Source organism: Ceratosolen solmsi, unplaced genomic scaffold (genome assembly GCF_000503995.2).
Source record: "Ceratosolen solmsi marchali unplaced genomic scaffold, CerSol_1.0 scaffold10, whole genome shotgun sequence".
Lineage (NCBI taxonomy): Eukaryota > Metazoa > Arthropoda > Insecta > Hymenoptera > Agaonidae > Ceratosolen > Ceratosolen solmsi.
Genome location: NW_011948412.1, coordinates 27300210 through 27322015, shown reverse-complemented (window position 1 = coordinate 27322015; position 21806 = coordinate 27300210). Strand labels below are relative to the sequence as shown.

The following is a 21806-nucleotide window of genomic DNA, read 5'->3' as shown; positions in this document are numbered from 1 at the left end:
GCCAAACTCTGCAATAATAATCTATCAACCCAACAATGAAACCATAAGAATTTATAACGATTAAAATGCGCTATATCTAAGCAATCACGAGTGTTAATTGTAATTCAATAGTTAATATTAATATAGAAGCGCACCACCTACACACTCATGACAGAATTAGGTAAGATTTGAATTTCTGTGAATATAATTAAAGGAAAACCATATATTGAAGGCACAAGAGCGCCAGCCTCGCGCGGCTCTGCATAGTATTTATTATACCGCGAAGGTCCCGTGAACGGCCACAAGTGTAATATACGTCACGGCTATAAGGGCAGATATTGAAACGTTACCAACACGTGGCACCACTCAAAGAAGTACCAGAGATTTACACCTCCTACTGCTGCAGGTAGTACATACCATCGCCACGTGAAAAATACCGAAAGGATCTCACAGATTCCCAACACCATCTAAACATTATATCCATGTGTAAGTGGACTATGCAGAAAGAGAAAAACCGACCAGATACGCTGTGTGTTAATATTGAATAAATGGGCCTTCGTCTTCCACTTGCCAGCAATCTTTTTTTTTAGAATCTTTTTCAAAGTTTTTAGTCGAATCCCAGACAGAAACCATTGAAACTTAAGAAAGTATAAAAGAATATATACTCCTTTAAAGTAACGAATTAATATGAACGAAATAAACATATTCAAAGCAAATTAATATCTTGTGAAAACCATTTAAATTTAAAAAATCTTTTCCAATTTTGTTAAAAATCTATCTTTCTCTTTCTCTTAAGTTCCCTATCATACTTATTTTTCACCTTGCTCTTTCATTCGTATTGTCCATTTCTTTATATTCATTTCAGGAACAGAAAAATACACTAAATATAGTGGTTTCAAACTAATATTTATATTTTTAATTAATTTAAACCAATTATGCAATGTAAATATTTAATATATACCTACAGTTCAAAATTATGTAATTTTGTCATCGTTATTTTTTTAATTTAAATACATGAAAAAATTATTAAGTTTTTTTAAATAATTGTAATGTGTAAACAAGTTTATAAAATATTGAATGTATTATTGAATAATTCGAAGAACTATCACATATCAATGCAATGCAGAAACTATTTGCTTGTCTATTCAAATACAATTTGAAAACTTCTTGTTCTAAATTTACTGTAAAATTATCAATTTGTCAAAATATATTTGAATTATAAAAATTGTCGGTAACTTACTGTAACTCATAATAAAAAAAATTGCTTACAAAAAATTCCTCCATATATAAATAAATTAATATCAATTTTGATTTTAATACAGAATTATTTGAAAATCAATGTACAATTACATATTATTAGGTAAAATAAGTAAGATTTTTATTGTTATATAAAATATTATTTTTTAACATTTTATTCTAATATATTAAATATAAATTAATTATATTTATATTATGTAATTATATTTATTAATTAGTTATTTTATAAACTATTTTATACTGAAATACGTTGTATTTTGATTCTAAAATGAAAAAAAAGGTTATATAAAAGTATACTGTATATATACAATATCGAAACTCCATTACATAATAAATTAAATTACAATTCTTAATTAACACCTACTTTTATTAAATACACTAAATAAAAATGCACAATATCATCAAACAAAAAGTTCTTATCTAATCGTTTTAACGTGATAAGTGGTACATTATCGTACTTTTCCTGACGTTCTACTTTACTTTTGTCAGCCTTATTTATAAATAATTCATAATTAAAAAGATGGAAAAGAAAAATTCGGGTTTTAAAAAAAAACTGAAAGTGTGCTTTCTCATCATACTCTTAATATGATTTTATTTGTAAATTTCGTAAATATATATATTTTTAAACCATTATATTTAAAATGTATTTATTAATATTTTTATTAACAAAATACTATCATTTAAAATATTTGAAAAACTTGTTCATAAAATTAATCGATATATTATTGTATATATTTTAGTAATTTAAATTCATTACAGAAAATATATTATTTTTATTAAAGTATTTGTATATTCAATTATCATTTCGTAGGTATTACAAATATTTAACATCCAATTATAATATAAAATATATTTTATTATCATTTGAATTGTAATTATAAATTAATAAACAATTCATAGTATTATGTTTTAATTAAATTTTATTAATTACTTTAATTGTCTGGTTTAATTTAGCTTCTGAAATTTTATTATAATTTTTAACAATATTTATTGGCGTTTAATACATTATTACAATATTGATATCATTATATATTAAATATATATACAGGGAGAAAGAGAGAAAGAGTGAGAGGGCTTTGAATAAGATAATTATATATAATAGCATACATATAATATAAAACTTGAAAGATAAGAATACTAATATTTGAAATAATAAACACTTTATATAATATGAAGGAAAGAGTTTAGCGGAAATCAATCAAATAATTTATATAATTAATAATAATTTTTAATTTATATAAATATGTAAATATTTTAGAAATACATTCCAATTATAATTATTACTGTAAGTTCAAATAAATTTATAGAAATCCTGTAACGAAATGAATTTCGTGTTCTCAATAAAATTTAGTAATTATTACATGGACTGTTTTAACATGCTTCATTATTATGCGAAAATAATGAGAAATATACGCACTAATAATATAAAAATAAATAAATACTCTGAACAACTAACGTTTGAAATTATTTATTCGTATAATTTTTCTCTCGTTTGGTAAGAAAGAACAGAAGCTATGTAATCCATTTTTCTTCTTTAAAACTAATTTAAAAATCAGCTTTTCTATGCGAAAGTGTTGAAAATTTTCACTGACTTTCTAAATTTAATTAAACCAAATAATATATAATATATAATTTTGAAACATTAATTAGATAATAGTTTTTTATAAATAAAACTTCAATATTAGATTTATCATTATTCAAAATATTATATAAATTAAAAATAAAAATTTATTACATTTATTAAAAAATTATACTAAATTTATAATATATCATTTTATTTGTATTTAAAATAATTGGTTCGGTATAAGTAGCGTTTATGTATAACAAATTTTTTTTTTATTAATTCTATAATATAGATTATAAATTTACATATATTTTTTACTATATAATATATTAAAAGTAGAATACATATTATAATCGTAATTGATAGAATTTTATTAAAAAATAATTTATTCGTAAAAAAACACGTCGCAGAACTATGAATCTGTTAATGTATATTATTCAGTATATTTTACTAATTATTCTCAATCGTTTTCATATTTAAATAAAATTCGTTTTTAATTCAATTTTATACGTCATTTACAGAAAATTATACAAATAGGTTGGTTGACTTCTCTTATATTCCTTTTTCTATTGGTTAATTACTCAATTATTTTTTTCATTTTCACAAAATTTAATTATGACTAAAAATAAATTTTTATTTATAATATATAAGAATTAATTTTAGTTTGAATAATATTATTAATTATTTGACAGAAGTTCTAAGAAATTTTAAACTTTAATTTTTTAAACACAAGTGCTTCAATGCCAAATGTGGATATAGATCGGTATAATGTAGAAATATTATTTCTAATGTTAAATATAATCTAGCCAAATTATAAAAATTAGTCTTTAAATATTTCAAATAAAATAATTTAAATTTTTTAGAAGAAAAGTGAAATTAGAAAATATTTGGAAAATAATTTTTATAGACATTCATTATAAAAATGATATAGAAAATATAGTTATCTCTATCAATGTTCAGAATATTACAAATATATGCAAATAAAAAATAAATAACTGAATAATTCATAGTAAAATTACAAAGAGTAAATTTAAATTGATTACACTTTATTTAACAACAGTATTTTATTCATTTTTATTTAATTAAACAGTAAGGAAAATGGCAAGATCAATAATATTAATACTTAAAGATTATATATATTTTCAACAACTACATAATCGAACAGTATTTATTTTAATTTTTTTATTTTAAGACGAACCTTTATAAATAATTATAATAATTCATCTTACTCTAATAGATAATGAAATTAGTAATGTATATTTCGTATTTGTATGCTAGTATAGAGATAGCTCAACTTAGTGACTTAGCGCCAGAGCTCGTTGTTAATTGGGAAAAATGTTTCTAGTTACAGTTTACATGAATTATAGATATTTCGATCAGATAAATCCAATAAGTATGTTTCTCTCAATTATTTATCATTCAGATAAAAAATAACAAATATTATAGGCGATCATGTAAATTGAAGTATCTAAATGAAGTGCTCAATTACTATTAAATTTTAGTACTAGTCCTGGAAACTTAATAATATAGTATCCAACATTTTTTAAGCTGGCTATGTTTAATATTTAATCAATAAAAATAAATTTAGTGTACATAAAAAATTTTGTACAAAATTTTACAATACTTAATAAGTGGAGTACAATATCCTTAAACTTATAATTAAAATTCCTAATAAACATACATTTAAGCAAAGACAGAAAATACCACACGACAGACGTAATTATTTTGGGAGATTCGTGTTTTTAAAGTCATTAGTCTTCAATTAAAGAACACTGTATATTACTTTAGATTAGAATATATTTTATTCTACATTCCCATTAAACTTATGAATTTAAGATAAAGTATGCACACTTATATTTTCGATTTTTCATATATACATTAAATAAAATAGAAGAATATTCATAGAAGATAATTCATATAATTATATTATATATTTACGTATAAAATATCTATAAATTAAAAAAAAATTATGAATGTTCAGAGACCTTTCCATTATAATCCTTTGGTTTATAATAAAACATCTTCCACCCTCGTATATTTATGAATACTAAAGCTCGTTGTTACTTTTCACGATAAATATATAATAGAAGCCTTGTAAATTCATTCAAAAGACTACGTCAGTGAGTAAAACTGGGTCTTTATTTTCTCTCCTTAGGCCTTATAAGGCTTTAAGATAAGAATCAGAATTAATATTCGTTTTTAAATACTTATATAATAATTTCAACGTATCCTTTATATTTACTTTATTCAATCAAGCAAAATATCAGATTACGTAAAAGCTACTATTTTAATACTTAACCAAATTGCTAAATTAATTAAGATAATTCTTAAGATAATTAATTGAGTTTTCAAAATACTCTATTTTATTACACCACTCAAGTAGTTCCTTATTTTATTATATAATTTAATAAATTTATTTCTAAAATATTAACTTCAAAGAGAATATGAAATTTTTATGTTGAAATGATAATCGAATTTCTGTGTATAACTTATAAATTTGCATATTAATTTTAAGTTATATATTTAAAACATTTATTAGTACAATATTAAAAATAATGCATTATTAATATTAACCAATTTATTTAAATTTGTTAATAAAATTATTTTGTAATTTAATTTTTCAAAAGTAAACGATATGTTGGTGTCACATAAATTTTAAGAAACATGTATAAATATATATCCTCCTATAATTTGTTATCCTGTAAAAATATATAATATAAAAACATATAATGTTATTCTCTATTTTAATCATTTACATCTTAGTAGTAATAAAAAACAATGAACATATATATATTAAATTAAAAAAAATACTCAGTTTTTATAAGTGAAAAGTACAAGGCTTGCCTTAAAAAGCATAAAAATAAAAAATGGAATTTGCCAGATGGGCAAGCAGCTCGTGACTCGCTTTGCTTTACACTAATTTTTCAGCAAGACACCTATATCAATCTTATCATTGATATAGGTACGCGTAACCAAAAAAGTGTCGCGTAACTGCATATTTTGTGTATTATGTCTGAGTTTAAATGATATGCATAAAAAATATTGTGCAAAATCACTTTGCCACTATTTATCGTATGTATATAATATACACAAAATATATAATGTACATAAGGTGTACATAATACATTATGTGTATACTCATCGAATTACTATTCAGCAGAACGGTAGAATTCATTTTATTTTCATAGGAACCACTTGATACAAAGACTTTTATTTATACTTTTATCTCTTACAGTTTATCAACCAAGCACGCACTCCCATTTGGAGCGTGAATAATGGTGAACTACTCATCCCAGGATCAGATCAAGGCTATTGTATCACTGTGAGTACACAAGTCTGTGCGACCTAAATTATTGCCAGCCAACACAAAACTAACATGGCGCTATTATCAATAGCACATCACACTCACTAATAAGGAGTGTGCATAATCAATTGCTGATCCTTACAAAATCAATATCACGATCTCAAGGAGCATCTTGTGTAGTGAAACACCCATCACAAGAAACGTTACAAGAAATCACATCTTCACATTAAACTTAAAATGGTTCCAAAACACCAATATGTAATTGTATTATAAATTGTAAAATAAATCATATATTCATCAAATTGCACGATATTTCTACAGCCCTTCCACTTAACTCCTTCCCGAGCATTTGCCAGGGCGGGCGGCAAACATAAGCTATTGAAGCATTGGCTGTTCGAGCCATGAAAACTACATCATTTTCGAACACTTATATTGATTAAATTATATAAACCTGATAAAAATAAAATGTATGGATATATACAATACTGTATTATATAAATCTGTACGAGTGAAATAAAATAATAAATGTTTGAGCCTATATGTTCTATGCTAGTATTTAAACATATTTTCGGCATATTCCTTTACACATCTCATGTCACTAAACTCTTTCCAGGTTTTCATAATCCCTCATTTATTTCCAACGTAAAATAAATTTAGATTAAAGCGTTAGGTTACCAGCAGTATGATTATCTGGATATCAACGTAAACACCACACATTGTTATAACTTTCCAAAAAATTGTATTCGTGATGTTTCAGATTGTTCAACATGTTTAACAGACATTATAAATTAAATTAAATAACAAAATTTATTACTGTATTACTAAATTTTATTTTACTAATTATTTATTAAATTAAATTATTTTGAAAGTAACATTATATTTTCTAGATATAGAAAAAATTTAAGTCACACGATTTAAATCTTAACAAAAAAAACGTGACTATTTTTCATGTTTAATTTACCTTATTTAATTTTCATATTTTATATATAAATAAATTTTGCGTTTGACTTCACTTTATTTAGTTTCAATTTAAATAATTTTATATATTTTATTATATTATTCATTCAATCTTAATTAAATAAACAAATTAAATAGTTGAAAGTGACAGTTGCAAGAACCATGCATACAAGTGTTTACTCCATTTTTCATTCTCATCAAATTTTAAAAGAATTTTTTAATAAACAATCCTAAGAATCTGCTGCTCTTTCATGTTAAAAATAAAATAATAAACAGAAGATGATATAGAAGGAAACAAAAATATCCGAAACAAAGATCTAGCAAGGTGACAGGACAGAATAACTAAATCGATTGCATGCTATACAATTATGAGAAAATGCAAGTTTTTAAAATTTTGCAGCTTTAATTAATATACATAATTTAACTAATAATTTAATCGATTAATAAATTTTAATCATTAATTCAAATATTGTAAACTTATATATATATATATATATATATATATAATATATATATATATATATGTAATTTAATGTAATATAGTTAAATTTGACTAAAATATTAAATTTATAACTTTTTATCTATTGTACCTTAAAGTTAAAAAAATCATAAATTTACGTTTATTACAGTAAATTTATAATTTGTATGTATGAAATAAATTTCTCATATATATTTTTGAAACTTTTATATATTTTTTAATACTTGTGTTTTAAATAAATATATTTAATTTTAAAAATAAGGAAATTCACAATATAAGAAAAATTTTGATTTCTGCAAAAAGCCTGAAATAAAATTTTCAGTTTCTTAAATAATCAGGGAAATCTAAGTTCAATATTTACTTGCTAAAAAATAAATGAATATAAGAAAATAAATTCAAACCTTTTTACAAAATTTTACTTTTATTTTAATATTGAGCTATACATTTGTGCCATTCTTACTGTTTTTTTCTTGTTATTTACAACTGCTTGTATTTAATATAATTATTATGAAGGTAAGTTTGTCAATGTCTATGATTCATTATTTTAAATAATTGATAAATGCTAATTTTTTAACTTCACTAATATGTGACAAAGGAAATTCTACATGTTTATTATTTCTGTTATATATATTGAGACTACATATATTTAGAAAGTTCAATGTTTGATTTCAATATTGTTTTTTTATGATTCATATTTATAGTGAAATGGAATAATTCCTCATAAAAATTATAAGGCGTATGTAAAACGTATAATTATTTTGCATAATTATAATATACACATATGATTAATTTGTACTAATATATAATAATTTTATACAACAAAATAAATTAAAATAAAAATATCTAATTTATAATTGATTTTTCTTTATGTTATTGCTAATTTATGTAAATAAAATAAAATAATATTTTATAAAGATAAAACCATATTTATAGTTAAAAATAGATAATTATACTATTAAATAAATGAAATAAAGTAATTAAAAAATTTTGTTTGTACTGCATTGCCTAATATATTTATTTTTCAATGCTTGAAACAATGTTCTTAATAATGAAGTTTTGAAGTGATTAGAATAAACTTACCTTAATAATTTTGTATTTTTTATTAGTTGCTTGATTAAGGTCCTCATGAACTTTATCCAGCAACCACAATAAAAATTCTTGAGCATCATGTTGCAGATTTCCACGATATTGACTTCCATACTTATCAACAATACTTTTGAAAGCAGTGCTCATTTCTGGATCATACTGACAACTCCATATAGCTTTAAGCAACAAGGCTAATTGTTCTGTTATTTCACCTTTAGTTCCATACTTTTTTGAATTCAACTTATTTTTTTCCACTAGATCAGCTTTATATTCATCCAACACAAAATATTTAGCTAAAGTGTCTGTATGGGATAAACATTGTAATACTGCATTCATAAAACATGTATTCCCATGATTTCGTAAACCAATAACTCCTGGCACTCTACCAGGAGGTATGTGTGCTAATATAGATGGTAAAACCCGTATATCTCCCATGCTAGAATCAAAACCATCCCCATTGGCCATCTTGTAGTTTTGATTGCCAACACTCGCTACACTTTGAACCATCTTTTTAATGAGTCTTCCAAAACTCTTCCAAGAGTGGTTGTGTGAAACCTTTTTGGTTCCAGAGGATAATCTACTCTGATCCTTCGATGGATGATCATTGGACTGCATGATGCTGTCCTTGATTAACTCTCTTTCTTCTTGATGCTTAGATCGCCTTTTGGAAATCTGCAGCATTCGAGGTAATGTAAAAGTTCTCTTGAGATTACTTCTTCCTGTTTTTGTACAAGAATTAACCTAAAATAATATTTTTTAGATTTTTATATTTATTCACGTATAGCATATTATGAAAATTAGTATGAAAATTATAATATATGTTTTTAATAAATTATGAACAAAATATTTTTAAAATAAGTTTAATTAGAAAAAAAGTTGAAGTGATTATGAAAAATAATATTACTATTGGATAGATATTAATATGGATTATATGCTTATTTATAATCTTAAAAAAAAATAGAATTTCAATAATTTTTGATTAGCAAGTATTTATTTATTTTTATACATTGTGTTTTTTAAATTCTATTAATTAAAATTAAATTTTTATTAGAATAAAAATTATTAATTTATTAAATTATTTTAACAAATTTGCAATATGTATTTTATAATTAAAAAATATATAAAAAAACTATTTTCAATATTTTTCAAATTATAGATAAAAAAGAATTAACAGATATAAAATGATTTAAAATCTTGTATATAAATATATTTGAAAGTTTTATATTTCAGATATTATCTAAATATTATTATTATATATAAAAGAAGTTCGCAAAATAGATTTTTTTTATCATATAAGAGAAGCACTTTAAATATATAAGTAATAGTTGTACTTTGAATATTTCAAAATGTATTTGATCAACAATGCTTTGATTTTTTAATACTTTAATATTAAATTCTGAAATAATTGAAAACATTTTTCATAAATAGTAATATAACTACTTCAAATACATTTAAATAACTGAAAGTATTTAGGAAAAAATTCATTAAATTATTACAGCCAGTGAATTGAAAGTACTTGTGACTAAGTCAAATTAAACAAGATCAATAAACAAAACACTTGTTTTCATAATAAAAGATAACATACAAGTATAAGATAACAAACGGCATTTAACGTATTATTGCTTGTCTCGAATATAGATGTAAAAAGTAATCGTGAAAATCGAAGAAATACAAGATAAAAAAAAATAAGAATGCTATTTATTCACCTCAAGAGAAAATGTCGCGTTGGGCTTGGTTCCTACATCAGTAACGGGCTTCACCTCTTCCACGCCCAGTTCGCCCTCCGAAACAGATTTCATTACGCTTACACCGGCCACGACGTGCACTAGGTTATCGTTTATCACGGTATTGTCGATAAGCGTTGTTGGGTTCATCGCAACGGCCGCAGCCGCAACGAAGCTGTGCTGACGCATGCATCGACATATGAGGATGCCGACAGCATCTTCCTCTTCATTGGGATTAATCCGCCGTCCTTACCACTCTCTATACACGCATCATTGGTTTACTTTACGTTTCTCATCGGCAAGCGCAGTCCGGCGACAAAATGCAACTGATGCTTTGGAATGCTGAATAAGCGTGGACCGTGTGATAAAACTATAGAAGCAGATGCAAAGGCAAAGAAATACATACTTACTCAAGGCGAATGCATGCATGCGTTATACTTGCAAGAAATTACCCATGGACGTAAATAGGTATGCTCAGAGCAAATCACATACGTTTTGTGATTTTCCTCGTATTTTTTTATTAGTTAAACATGCACTCTTATTGTTTGTTTTGACTTACATACGCATGCATACATAAGCATGGATACACAAAGATGAATTTCACCACAGAAATGAAAAATAAATAATTCGTTCCTTACGTTCTCTCCTCTTACATTGGCTGCCATTCCGTGTATGGATGAATATCATATATAGCGATATACCGTAGAATTACGGTGGGGCGGCTCTCGTTCCCATACTGCTGCTTCATTTGGCGGCCATTTGTTTTCCCTTGGTTTTTTTATTTTTGTAAGTATTGTATGCGCCATCTAGTGACTTATCTTCTTAGAAAATATGGTACCACCTGATCGATCCAATTATTATCGACAGTGTTGATCGTAGAATAATCAAATAAATGAAATTAAACTTACCGACTGTAAATATAGCTTGATAAATATGTACATATAGTAAACACATCGTGCATACAGAAAACTCATTAATATAATTAATTATATATATAAATCTGGTTTATATACAACCATTCATATATAGCCAAATGCATGTACTTTCTAATAGCAATATATTAATAATCAAAAAAGAGAAATAAGAGAAAAGAGAATGCCATAGCAGCGACTGGCAAAGAAGCAGGGTGACAAAACACTAGACAGACAATTATTCAAGATGCAGTTGAACCTTGCAAATCTAAGAAATTGTATGTAATTACTCTTATTATTTGTACACAAACGTTGTAAATTACGGATTCATTGATCAAAATAATAATTAATTGATAGAAATATTATAGCTTCTTACATTTTCGAATTATAAAAAATAATATATAAAAATATAAAATATAAAAAAATATTTAATTAAATAATTTTTAATTCACTAAAGCTATAATTCTTTCTTAAAACCCTATGCTTTCTACAATATAACAGTGAAATTAAAAATAATAAATTAATATATTTCAAGAAGAATTGGAAAATTTATTGCAATTTTAGATTAGTAATTTTTATACTATGAACATAGAATGATTTCAAAATACATTATAACACAAAATAAAATTATAACTTTAAATATTATTAATACAATTATTACAGTTAAATCTCATTCTTAAATCTTCTAATGTTATAACGCAATAATATGTATTACTTTTATTATTAATTATACAATAAATTTTACTACGAAATAGTATAATGTGAAATTTAATTCACAAATATATATTAAAAATATATATTAATAAACCTTTTAATAGAATTTCCTTCCTTTATTCATGATAAAAGTAAATATATAAATTATAATTTTATTACTTTTTCTGGTATTGTACATCGTACAATCACATTGTACATTAATTTTAATAAAGTAATATTTATAGACTTATTTATAGTAATATATATTTTTCTTGTTAATAATTGTGGGAAAATGCTGATATTAGTTAAGGTTAAAATAGTTAAAGAATATTTCATTAAAATAAATAATTTATGTACAATAAATATTTTTTAAATTAAACATATCTTAAAAATATAATCAAATAATTTTCAAAAAATGAATTTTTTTTAATAAAGAGAAGGTCATTTTTACGATTACATTTTTGGTTAAATATAGAAGATATTATGTTTGTAAAAATTATAAAATCTTTGTCTTTTTTATAAATTGAAAGACTTTCTTAAATTATGTTATTTTTTTAATGTCATGAGAATTCAATTTTACGAAATTATGAACAAACACAAAGAGTGCCAAATAAAATTTAGATTATTTTTATAAACTCTTGTCTTATATTATCTTATAAACTTTTATATTGCCTTATATAATACTGTCATATTTACTAAAAGAATTTTGAGTATAATTATGTTTAAACTATCTTATTTTGCTTTTTGTGTTTCTATTTTATTCTAGATAGGATTTCTTTTAGGATTTCTAGATAGGATTTTTGTGCTAAATTAATTTGATACAGATATTGGGTATATTTGTATAACTATTGAAACGTATAATTCTTATATCAACAATATATTTTGTAATTTACTTATTTCTATCTGATATAAAGTTATTAGCACTATAAAACTGAATTAGAACTATAAGATTAAATAAATTTTATATTAGAAAACAAAAATAGGTATATTAAAAGACAAAAGTTAATATTATTTTAATGAAATAATATGTATATATAATAATAAATAGGATTACATTTTTTAATTAAAACATGGTTGCAGTATTAGATGTAAATCTGCAAATCAAAATATACTAATTATACATATTCAGTTAATATATTTTTATTTTATTAAATATAAGAAAATAAGTAAGTTTTTATAAATAAGTTTTTTCAGTTTTTTCTATAAAATTATTGTACATATAAATAAAATATCTAACATTTTGTTTATTTTTTGCTGAAATTATAGCTGTTCTATTATATTTCTAAAAATATAAATGTGTCATTATTATACATTTTAAAATAAAAATTTCATAAATATTATTTATTAGTCTATACATTATGCCAATCGTGTTAATTATTAATTGATGATACTAATTTCTCTAATATTTAGAATTGCAGATCATTGAAACTTTTTATAAATTTTTATTCGAAATTTTTTAACTGAAAATTGAAAGTTTTTTGGAAAATTGATTCGTTTTTGTAAATACATTATAAACACTAAATCTATTCACGAAATACTAGTAAAGAATATTAAATATATTAGACAAAACAATTCTATTAATAACATCGATCCAATGAGGAATTGATCTGTACGTTCTCATTATACGTTCTTAATATACTTTCGTTATTACTATACTTCGTTATGGATCACGCATCATTGGTGTAAGTAAACTGTTGATCGTATTATGTATTATTTCTTTCCTTATAACTTACGTCTTACTATCCATTCACTTAATATTGTTGTAGAGCTTAAAATTTTATCGAATGCGGTAGTTGAATACTAAACTCAGCTATATACAAGGTTTTTACGATACTTTGCTGCAACGCGCCACGACATACTTTAATAAAATAATTGACTAATTTTTTACTGCATTCCTCAAGCATCACTAGAGAAAGTCACTATTAACTCTCAATTAATTATTATGAATCATCGAATCGTTCAATTTACTCAATTATATAATTAAGGTTGTTTTCATAAAATATCATAAAATTTATCTAAATTAATAAGTAACACGAATAAGTGTTTACAATTAAAATTTTTTGATTCGTACGTATAAATAAATAAGAATACTGTCAGTAACAATTTGTAGTAATATTCTCGGTAGAGAAAATATCTTTAATCTAATAACATAAAATTATCTTTTGAAGAAATTTAGCAAATATAAAATAAATCGTTTTGTTTAAAAAAAAATCATTTTCGAAATTATATTAAATTTATTAAAAGTATTTACTTGTTAGGGGAAAAATCAGTATACATGCAACCTCTATTATATATAATTAAAAATCAACAACTCTTGACAAAATAAAATAAAGTCATGTATTTTAAACAAAAATTCATATATTGAAATTTTTTAAAACATTTTAAACGTAATTAAAATTAAAGTCTGATAACTTTAATTAATTACATATTGCAGTTATGATTTTACTACATAATTTCGAGGAAAGTTCAGAAGAAATTTTCGCAAAAATATTTAATTTTCTAAATTTTAAATTATAGAAAAAAGGTCTATCAATTAATTTTCATTCTCTCATTGAATAATAATTTTTCATTTTTATTTCTTTTTAAGATCTTCTTTTGGTAATATAGTAATATGAACTAAATAATTCAGGAAGAAGTAATTATTAAATATAAGATAGTAAAATTATAAAATGATTGTGTAACACGATTACAATATATAGATTTACTACTTATGCATTGCACATTGATCCCTAAATTTTTTTTCAGTTTAATCTTTTGTTACGGCAACTTTCTTTTTCAACAGTGCTTGCGTTCTGGTTAAACTCCAATCATGAATCTACTTTGGTTTTTTCTCATTACTATTTTTGTTCTTTTTATTATTCGCTAATTCATATTTCTTTTTTCTTTGTTATATCTACTAGTGAACTTTCTTTTTAAGTACTACACTAAACTATTGTTGCATTTCGAATTATAAATTATATTAATTATATCATCAGAAAATTCAAATATTTATAATATAGTTAATCATTATATACAAGAAATTTACAAAATTTGTTTAATATTTATGAAAAAAAAACATTTAAAATGTATATTTAAAAATCATTTTATAGTATTTGAAATAGTGTATGAAAAGTATGGGTCATTTATTTAATACGTTAAATATGAAATATTATATAACACTCCGTTGTACTTAAATTGAATTAATCTTTTTTATATATATAAATTTGTAAAATTTATGTTAAATTTAAAGCTGTATTTATGAATTATATCATTAAATATTATTAAAAAATTATTAAATATCGTTTAGATGAAGAATTATATTCCATGTTAATTAATATAAAATTAATATAAATGGTTAAATATAACATTTATTACATATCAATTCAACGGTATACACATTTTATTTCATAAAGATCGATCTAAAAAACCTAAACATTAAATATATTTAATTCGATTTCTATATATGCCATATAATATAACTAAATAAAGAAAAAATAAAGATATCGTTGATTTCGTCAAATTTTTTTTCATTATCTATATAGCTTTCTATGATAGCATTTATTCATGCTGACAATTTTCCAAGATATTTAAATATTTTAATATATATACAATATAAAATACAATAAAAATAATATACTAAATTAAAATGCAAATAAAAGTAATGTAAAATAATAGAATATTCAAATAAGAATCTAACATTTCTGTATATTGTACTTTGTAATTATTGTTTAATTGTTTTGTTGATATAGTTTATTCTATTTGGGATATCGAAACACCAATTATTTAATTATTTTACAAATTATATAAAGTACAACTACTTTAATTTTCGATACACATAATATATGATTTAACACTATATTAGTAGTAATACAGAAAATTCAGAATTCAAAATCTGGGATCTCGAAGTTTAGTATACACGTAACAATAAATGTATTTTATAATATTTTGAGTAATAGTCCAAAACTTGCCATCAAAATAGATAGGTGGAATTCAGGAAGAATGGATTTACTGAGTCAAAAAGTGAAGATTACATAAGCTACAATTTAAAACGAAATTGAAATTTTAACAGACGATTAGTTCAAATACAAAAACTACGGTTAAAAAGGTGCCGACGGTGCATAATCATTGGGCATCTCGTAATAAATGTTTCCCTTCCATTAAGTGACTTGAAGTTGGCTTTCTCAGGCGTGACCCGCTGATGAGCCATGACTCCTTTATGATAGACCGAGAACAACGAGATTCTAAAGAAGTTACGAGTCTTCGATGGAGTACTAAACAGTGTGCAGTCACGACAATTAAGAGCAACATCAAGGGTTACTAACCGAGAAACACGCTATGAGAGCAATTTTGATGATTATCCTGGGAGTCAGTCTTGGCAGCACGCGTGAAATTGAGTTCAACCCTCTCAGTCAGTATTCCATCGAGCAGCAGCAGCAACAACAGCAACAAGAGCAGCAGCAGGAACAGAATCAGCAAGATCGACGAAAACAGGAGTTGCTTAGCGAGGTGAGCTCTTTCAAGTGGGCAGCGATCTTTCCATACTGAGTCTGGTCGATCCCAGCGGGTTTAATAATCATTATCCAACATAGCCGTAACATTATTCAAATGGATTAATATAGTCAAGTGAAGTTATTGCTCGTGTAAAACATAGTACTTTACTATGTATAATAATAAATCTGTAAAAACTTAATATGCAACAGCTTAATAATAAATCGAATAATTTAAAGTTCTTTTATAATTAAGAGTTGCATCATAAAGAATATCAATTATATATAACTATAGTTATAAATAAGTATAAATTAATGAGCGTTTATTATTAAAATTTAAATTTATTAAATTAAAATATTATACTTTTAATATTACAGAAATAATATTGAAAACTCAAATACAGAATGTTTAGAATACAAATTTAATACATTTTTACTTCCTTTTTTAATTTTATTAACAGAACATTTAAGATGTGTCTTTCAAGATTTTTCGTGTTTTATACACATTTGCATTATGTAATATAAATTTTAAAGATTCAAAATAATACATATTTTAAATTAGATTTAATTTTTAATAAATTGGACCTTAAAGAAAATTACATTTTAATAGCACATAAAAATCAAGATATTTTTCAAAATTTCTTAAAATTTGTTTTAAAATTACTAGTAGTAGTCATTATTTCAATTTTATTTGTTTTTTAAATCCATTAGTTATGGAAGAAATTTAATTTACATATTTTTACAATACAACTTAAAAATATAATTAAAATTTTACTAATTTAAAAAGAGTAGTTCAAGTTTTTTAAATATTTAGAATTCAGAGAAAACAGCTTCTAGACAATTTTAAAAACAATATAAAAGAAATTAGTTCTTCGTCTAAAAGATTTTATACAATAATCTGTCAAATCTAACAAATACCGATTTTTATTAAATTCTGAAGTAGCGTTACCTGCCAAATACACACAAAAATATACATATTATGTGTTATAATTGTATTATTATATTTTAATGTTTTTTCATTTATAATTTCCGCATAACACAAAATTATATTTATAATTTTATTTTAGAATTTTCTTTAATATGTATTAAATTATTTATATTTTTAAAAATTTGATTGTATTCAAAGTATAATAATAATTTATCATTACAGGATTCTTTCCTTTTTAATCCCTCGTGTATTATTAACTATTACTGGATTTTTATATGCATATTCAATTTTTTATTCATTATTGAATAAATATTATGTTTGTAAACATATAATATCATAAAATAATTTATTCTCACAAAAATAAAGCTAAAAATAAACATTAGATCAAATTATTTATATAAAATGTACTTGTATATATTTATTTATAAATAATCGTATTTTATAGATAAAAATTTATTTATTTTATTTTGTAATAACTATAAATCCGTATATATAATCAATTATTGATTTTTAAAATTTTTAAGGATAACATTAAATAAATTACAAAGTAGAATATTAATAATATTTACAAGAATGTCGATAAAATGAAAAAAAGTAAATTACACAAATTTAATACAAAAATATTTAATATAAAAAATTACATAAATAAAAAAGTATCAACATCATCAAAAATATAAAAAAGTATCAATTCCAAATATAAATAATATCGCAAAATATAATGAAAAATCATAACAATTCTGTGAATTTCAATATGTTTATATATGTTTATTATGTTTGTATATTTAAAAATATTAACCTTTGACTTGTTTACATTGTAAAACAAAGAAGTATAATAGACTAAAAGATTGTATGTAGTATGATTAATATATTTTTATAATCTGAAATTAATATTTTAAAAACAAACGATTTATAAAATAATATCGTAAATATAATAATAATTTTTTGGTAGCATCTCAAATAAATTATAAAATAATCAATAAACTTAATTATATTACAATACAATATTACATAAATTAATAGGTGTGGTAATAATAAAAATACATTTAGTTCTTCGCATTATCTCAATAATACCACTCACAATAAAAAGAAAGATCTACTTATTACTGATAATTATATTATCAGTATTTTATTATGATCAATATATATAATAATATTATATTCATAATATTATTATAATATTATAATATAATATAATAATATAAGTATTATATTATCATATTACTGATAAATATAAATAAATAAATAAATATATATATATATATATATATATATATAACGAATACTTACATAATATATAGGCATTCAAAATAATTTCATTTTACTTCATATATTCTATTTATTTATCTTATATATTTTATTCCATATTTTTTTTAATTGTTGTAATATATTTAAAATTAATACAAATTTTATATTTGTTATTAGTATTTTTCTCTTCTTTTAATAATATTTAAAAAAGAAATTTCTTTCTTATTTATGTACACAAATCAAATTACAAATATTATATTTAAAATATATCCTATATTAAAAACATTCTCAATTAAATTAAAAAAAAAATTATTTATCCATATAGGACAATCTATTAAAAGGAATAGCAACAAAGAGCGTACAGGATGAAGAGGTTATACAAGCGGCAGAAGGCTATGAATTTATACAGCTACCTGAAACTTCACCAGATTATAGTTCATCCCAAGTTGTAGAGATGGAACCAATATCATCTGCTAGTTATGGTGATCGCGATCATCATCCAAAAGTAATATGTCATATTATGAATAATTTATTTTTTATTTAATGCTAATCTTATGTTATACAAAAATACTTTTTGCATTGCCTTTTACAGGTAAGTAATTCACATTTAGCGTTAATTAACTTTGAATAATTATTTTAATAATCAATTATTTTTTAATAAATATTTTATTTAATAAATTTAATTTAGCGTAGTTCTGATAATCTTTTTTTAATTACTGTTAAAGTACTTTTAAACGATTTTACACGATATATATTACAAGTCTAAAAATTAATTAAATTTTCGTTACTTAGAAATCGAAAAGTTATGAAGCTTCTATTGAAGAATTTATTTACTAATTATATTTACAAATAAATTTTTTTCAAAGAACGCTTAAATAAACAACAATTATTCGTATAAATTAAGACTTTTATTATTTATTATAACAAAAACTTTACTTACATTAAAGAATCATTTATTGTAAAAGAAGTTGTACAAATTAAACAAATTAAAGAATTTTCAGACTAGACTAAAGCTTCAAAGTCGAAAGTAAGTTATTTTAGTTACTTAAAATTAGTAAACTTATATGCAATATAGTATATAATAATATTAGGCAGCTGATATTTGAGGAAATAATCGAATGATGAACTATGTCTGAAGATCGGCTACAGTGTAGGTGGACCTTTGGTTAATATCGCCCAGGGAGCAGCAGCACAGGCGCACACCTTCGAGAAGAGTCAGCCAGCAGCCGCAGCTCAGGCAGCCTACGTCGCAAAAAATCGTCTAGGTCAGTCAGCAGGCCTTAGTGCTGCAACTGCAGCCGCCGCCTTTGCCGGTAAGCAAATCATTCTCCGAGGCCTTGAGCAGCAGGCCTACAGCGCGCACCGCTCCCTCGAAAGCGAGAAACTGCAGCTGCAACAAGCACAGAGGGCTGCCACCGCAGCTGCCCAGTCTGCCCAGCAAGCCATGCACCAGGTAAGCTTATCGTTGAATTCGCGCAAATGTTACAATTGTAGATATGACTTCATACGGAGCATAACATTTAGATAAATGTCTACTTGGTTTGTCAAATACATTTAATAACTGTTCTTTTGAAACTTTAATTATGAAATATTTATTTGCTATATAATATCAAGATTATTTTTAATAAAATATACATGTAGATAATGTTGTCTCACGAAATATTTTTATTAAAATTACGTTTATTTGATACTATAATAATAAAAATATTAAAAATTGTTAATATTTTAAATGAAATATGTTTTATTTATTAATACGTATATGTACTTGTGATTAATAATGAATAATACACAAAAAATAAAGAAGAAAAATGAATAATAATGTATTATATATTTAATTAGTAGAAAATTTTATCAATTTATATATTATTTATAGAATTTTGTATTGAAGAGAAGTGTATTTAAAGGACAATTATATTTGGAGTCGAAATTCCTTGTGAATATCGCTTAAAAAATAAATGAGCAAGCTAATAATTTAAGCTTGAAAGAAATAAAAAAAAAATATAAATATCTATGAATAAATTATGAACAACAAAATTTACTTAATAAAATAAACTATGTAAAATATATATGAATTGAGCTCAAATACTTTGTTTAGGAAAATTAACCATTTAAAAAACATTTCCAGTTCACTTACTCCATTTCGTTTATATCATATGTATGGTACACATTCTTTTTCGTATTATTAAGTCAATCCTGTTTTTTTATCTTTAAAACTTTATATTTTTTATGGGATAAAATCTAATATCAAATTTGTCTTCAAATTTATAAATGTGATTGGTTCGATTTATGTCTATCAATGTAGGCTGATGTCTATATATTAATTGTTATTGAATATTAAGATTTATGAATTTGTAAACATGACTACTTCATATACTATGTATTGACATTAGTATAATAATACTTAATGAACGAAATATTATAGGTCCAAGTGATTACGACGGCTTTGAATGCAGCACAAACGACATCAGAACACGCATCGGCAGCCGCAGCAGCCTCCGCTTCGGAACTTGCAGCCCAAACAGCGATGGTCGGTGCGGCTAAGGCTCGTCTCCAAACGATCGAGGACCAACTGTATCACGCACACATTGATTTCGAGGCAACACAACATGCAAATTTGAAGGCCGCTCATGCTGCTAAGGTCGCTCAAAATAATGCAGCTGCAGCGGCAGCTCACGCGGCGAAAATCGCTAATAACTACCAACGTCACTACCATTACAAGCACGACCATAGCGACTATCATCATGGTCAAAATGACCATAAACAAAATAAAAACAACATAAACAACCATAAACATCATCATCTCAAGTATCACCACCATGATAATCATGAACACCATAACAACCTTAAGCATGGACATAACGCTCAGGATCATAAGGATAAACACGAGCATGAGCATGAGCACGAGCACGACCACGAACATGAACACGAGCACGACCACGAACATGAACACGAGCACGATCAGGAACATAAGCAGGAGCATAATCATGATCGTCAGGAGTCCATTGTTGTCCCCTTATCCTCTTCGGTTAACATGACTTTATCATCGACTTCCTTACCGTTTTCTGTTTCCTCGACTCTCAAGGACGGACAGACCAGAGAGAGAAGCGGACGAGTGTTGCACTCTACCTCAGAGAATTTTCCTAGTGTAATGACCACTGCATCTTCTATTGGCAAAGATGAGATTTACGACGCTTATGATAGTTTCCCTTACTGA

The 21806-nt window shown here is 23.9% G+C and overlaps 2 protein-coding genes across 2 annotated transcripts in view; one reads left to right on the top strand and one right to left on the bottom strand.

The window, feature by feature from the left end:
- Positions 1–10499, bottom strand: part of LOC105366696 (ubiquitin carboxyl-terminal hydrolase 31) — a 21508-nt gene extending 11009 nt beyond the window's left edge. Inside the window, exons 1-2 of the mRNA XM_011505225.1 lie at positions 10332–10499; positions 8620–9366 (exon numbers count right to left, since the gene is read on the bottom strand). Of these exons, the coding sequence (XP_011503527.1) occupies positions 8620–9366; positions 10332–10499 (915 nt within the window). The remainder of the gene's footprint in view (positions 1–8619; positions 9367–10331) is intronic.
- LOC105366687 (pyrroline-5-carboxylate reductase 1-like) lies at positions 10320–21806 on the top strand. The gene is made up of 5 exons (XM_011505212.1): positions 10320–11135; positions 16118–16438; positions 18918–19097; positions 19731–20045; positions 21015–21806. Exons 2-5 carry the CDS (start codon positions 16268–16270, stop codon positions 21804–21806), a joined length of 1458 nt encoding a protein of 485 aa, XP_011503514.1. The 5' UTR covers positions 10320–11135; positions 16118–16267.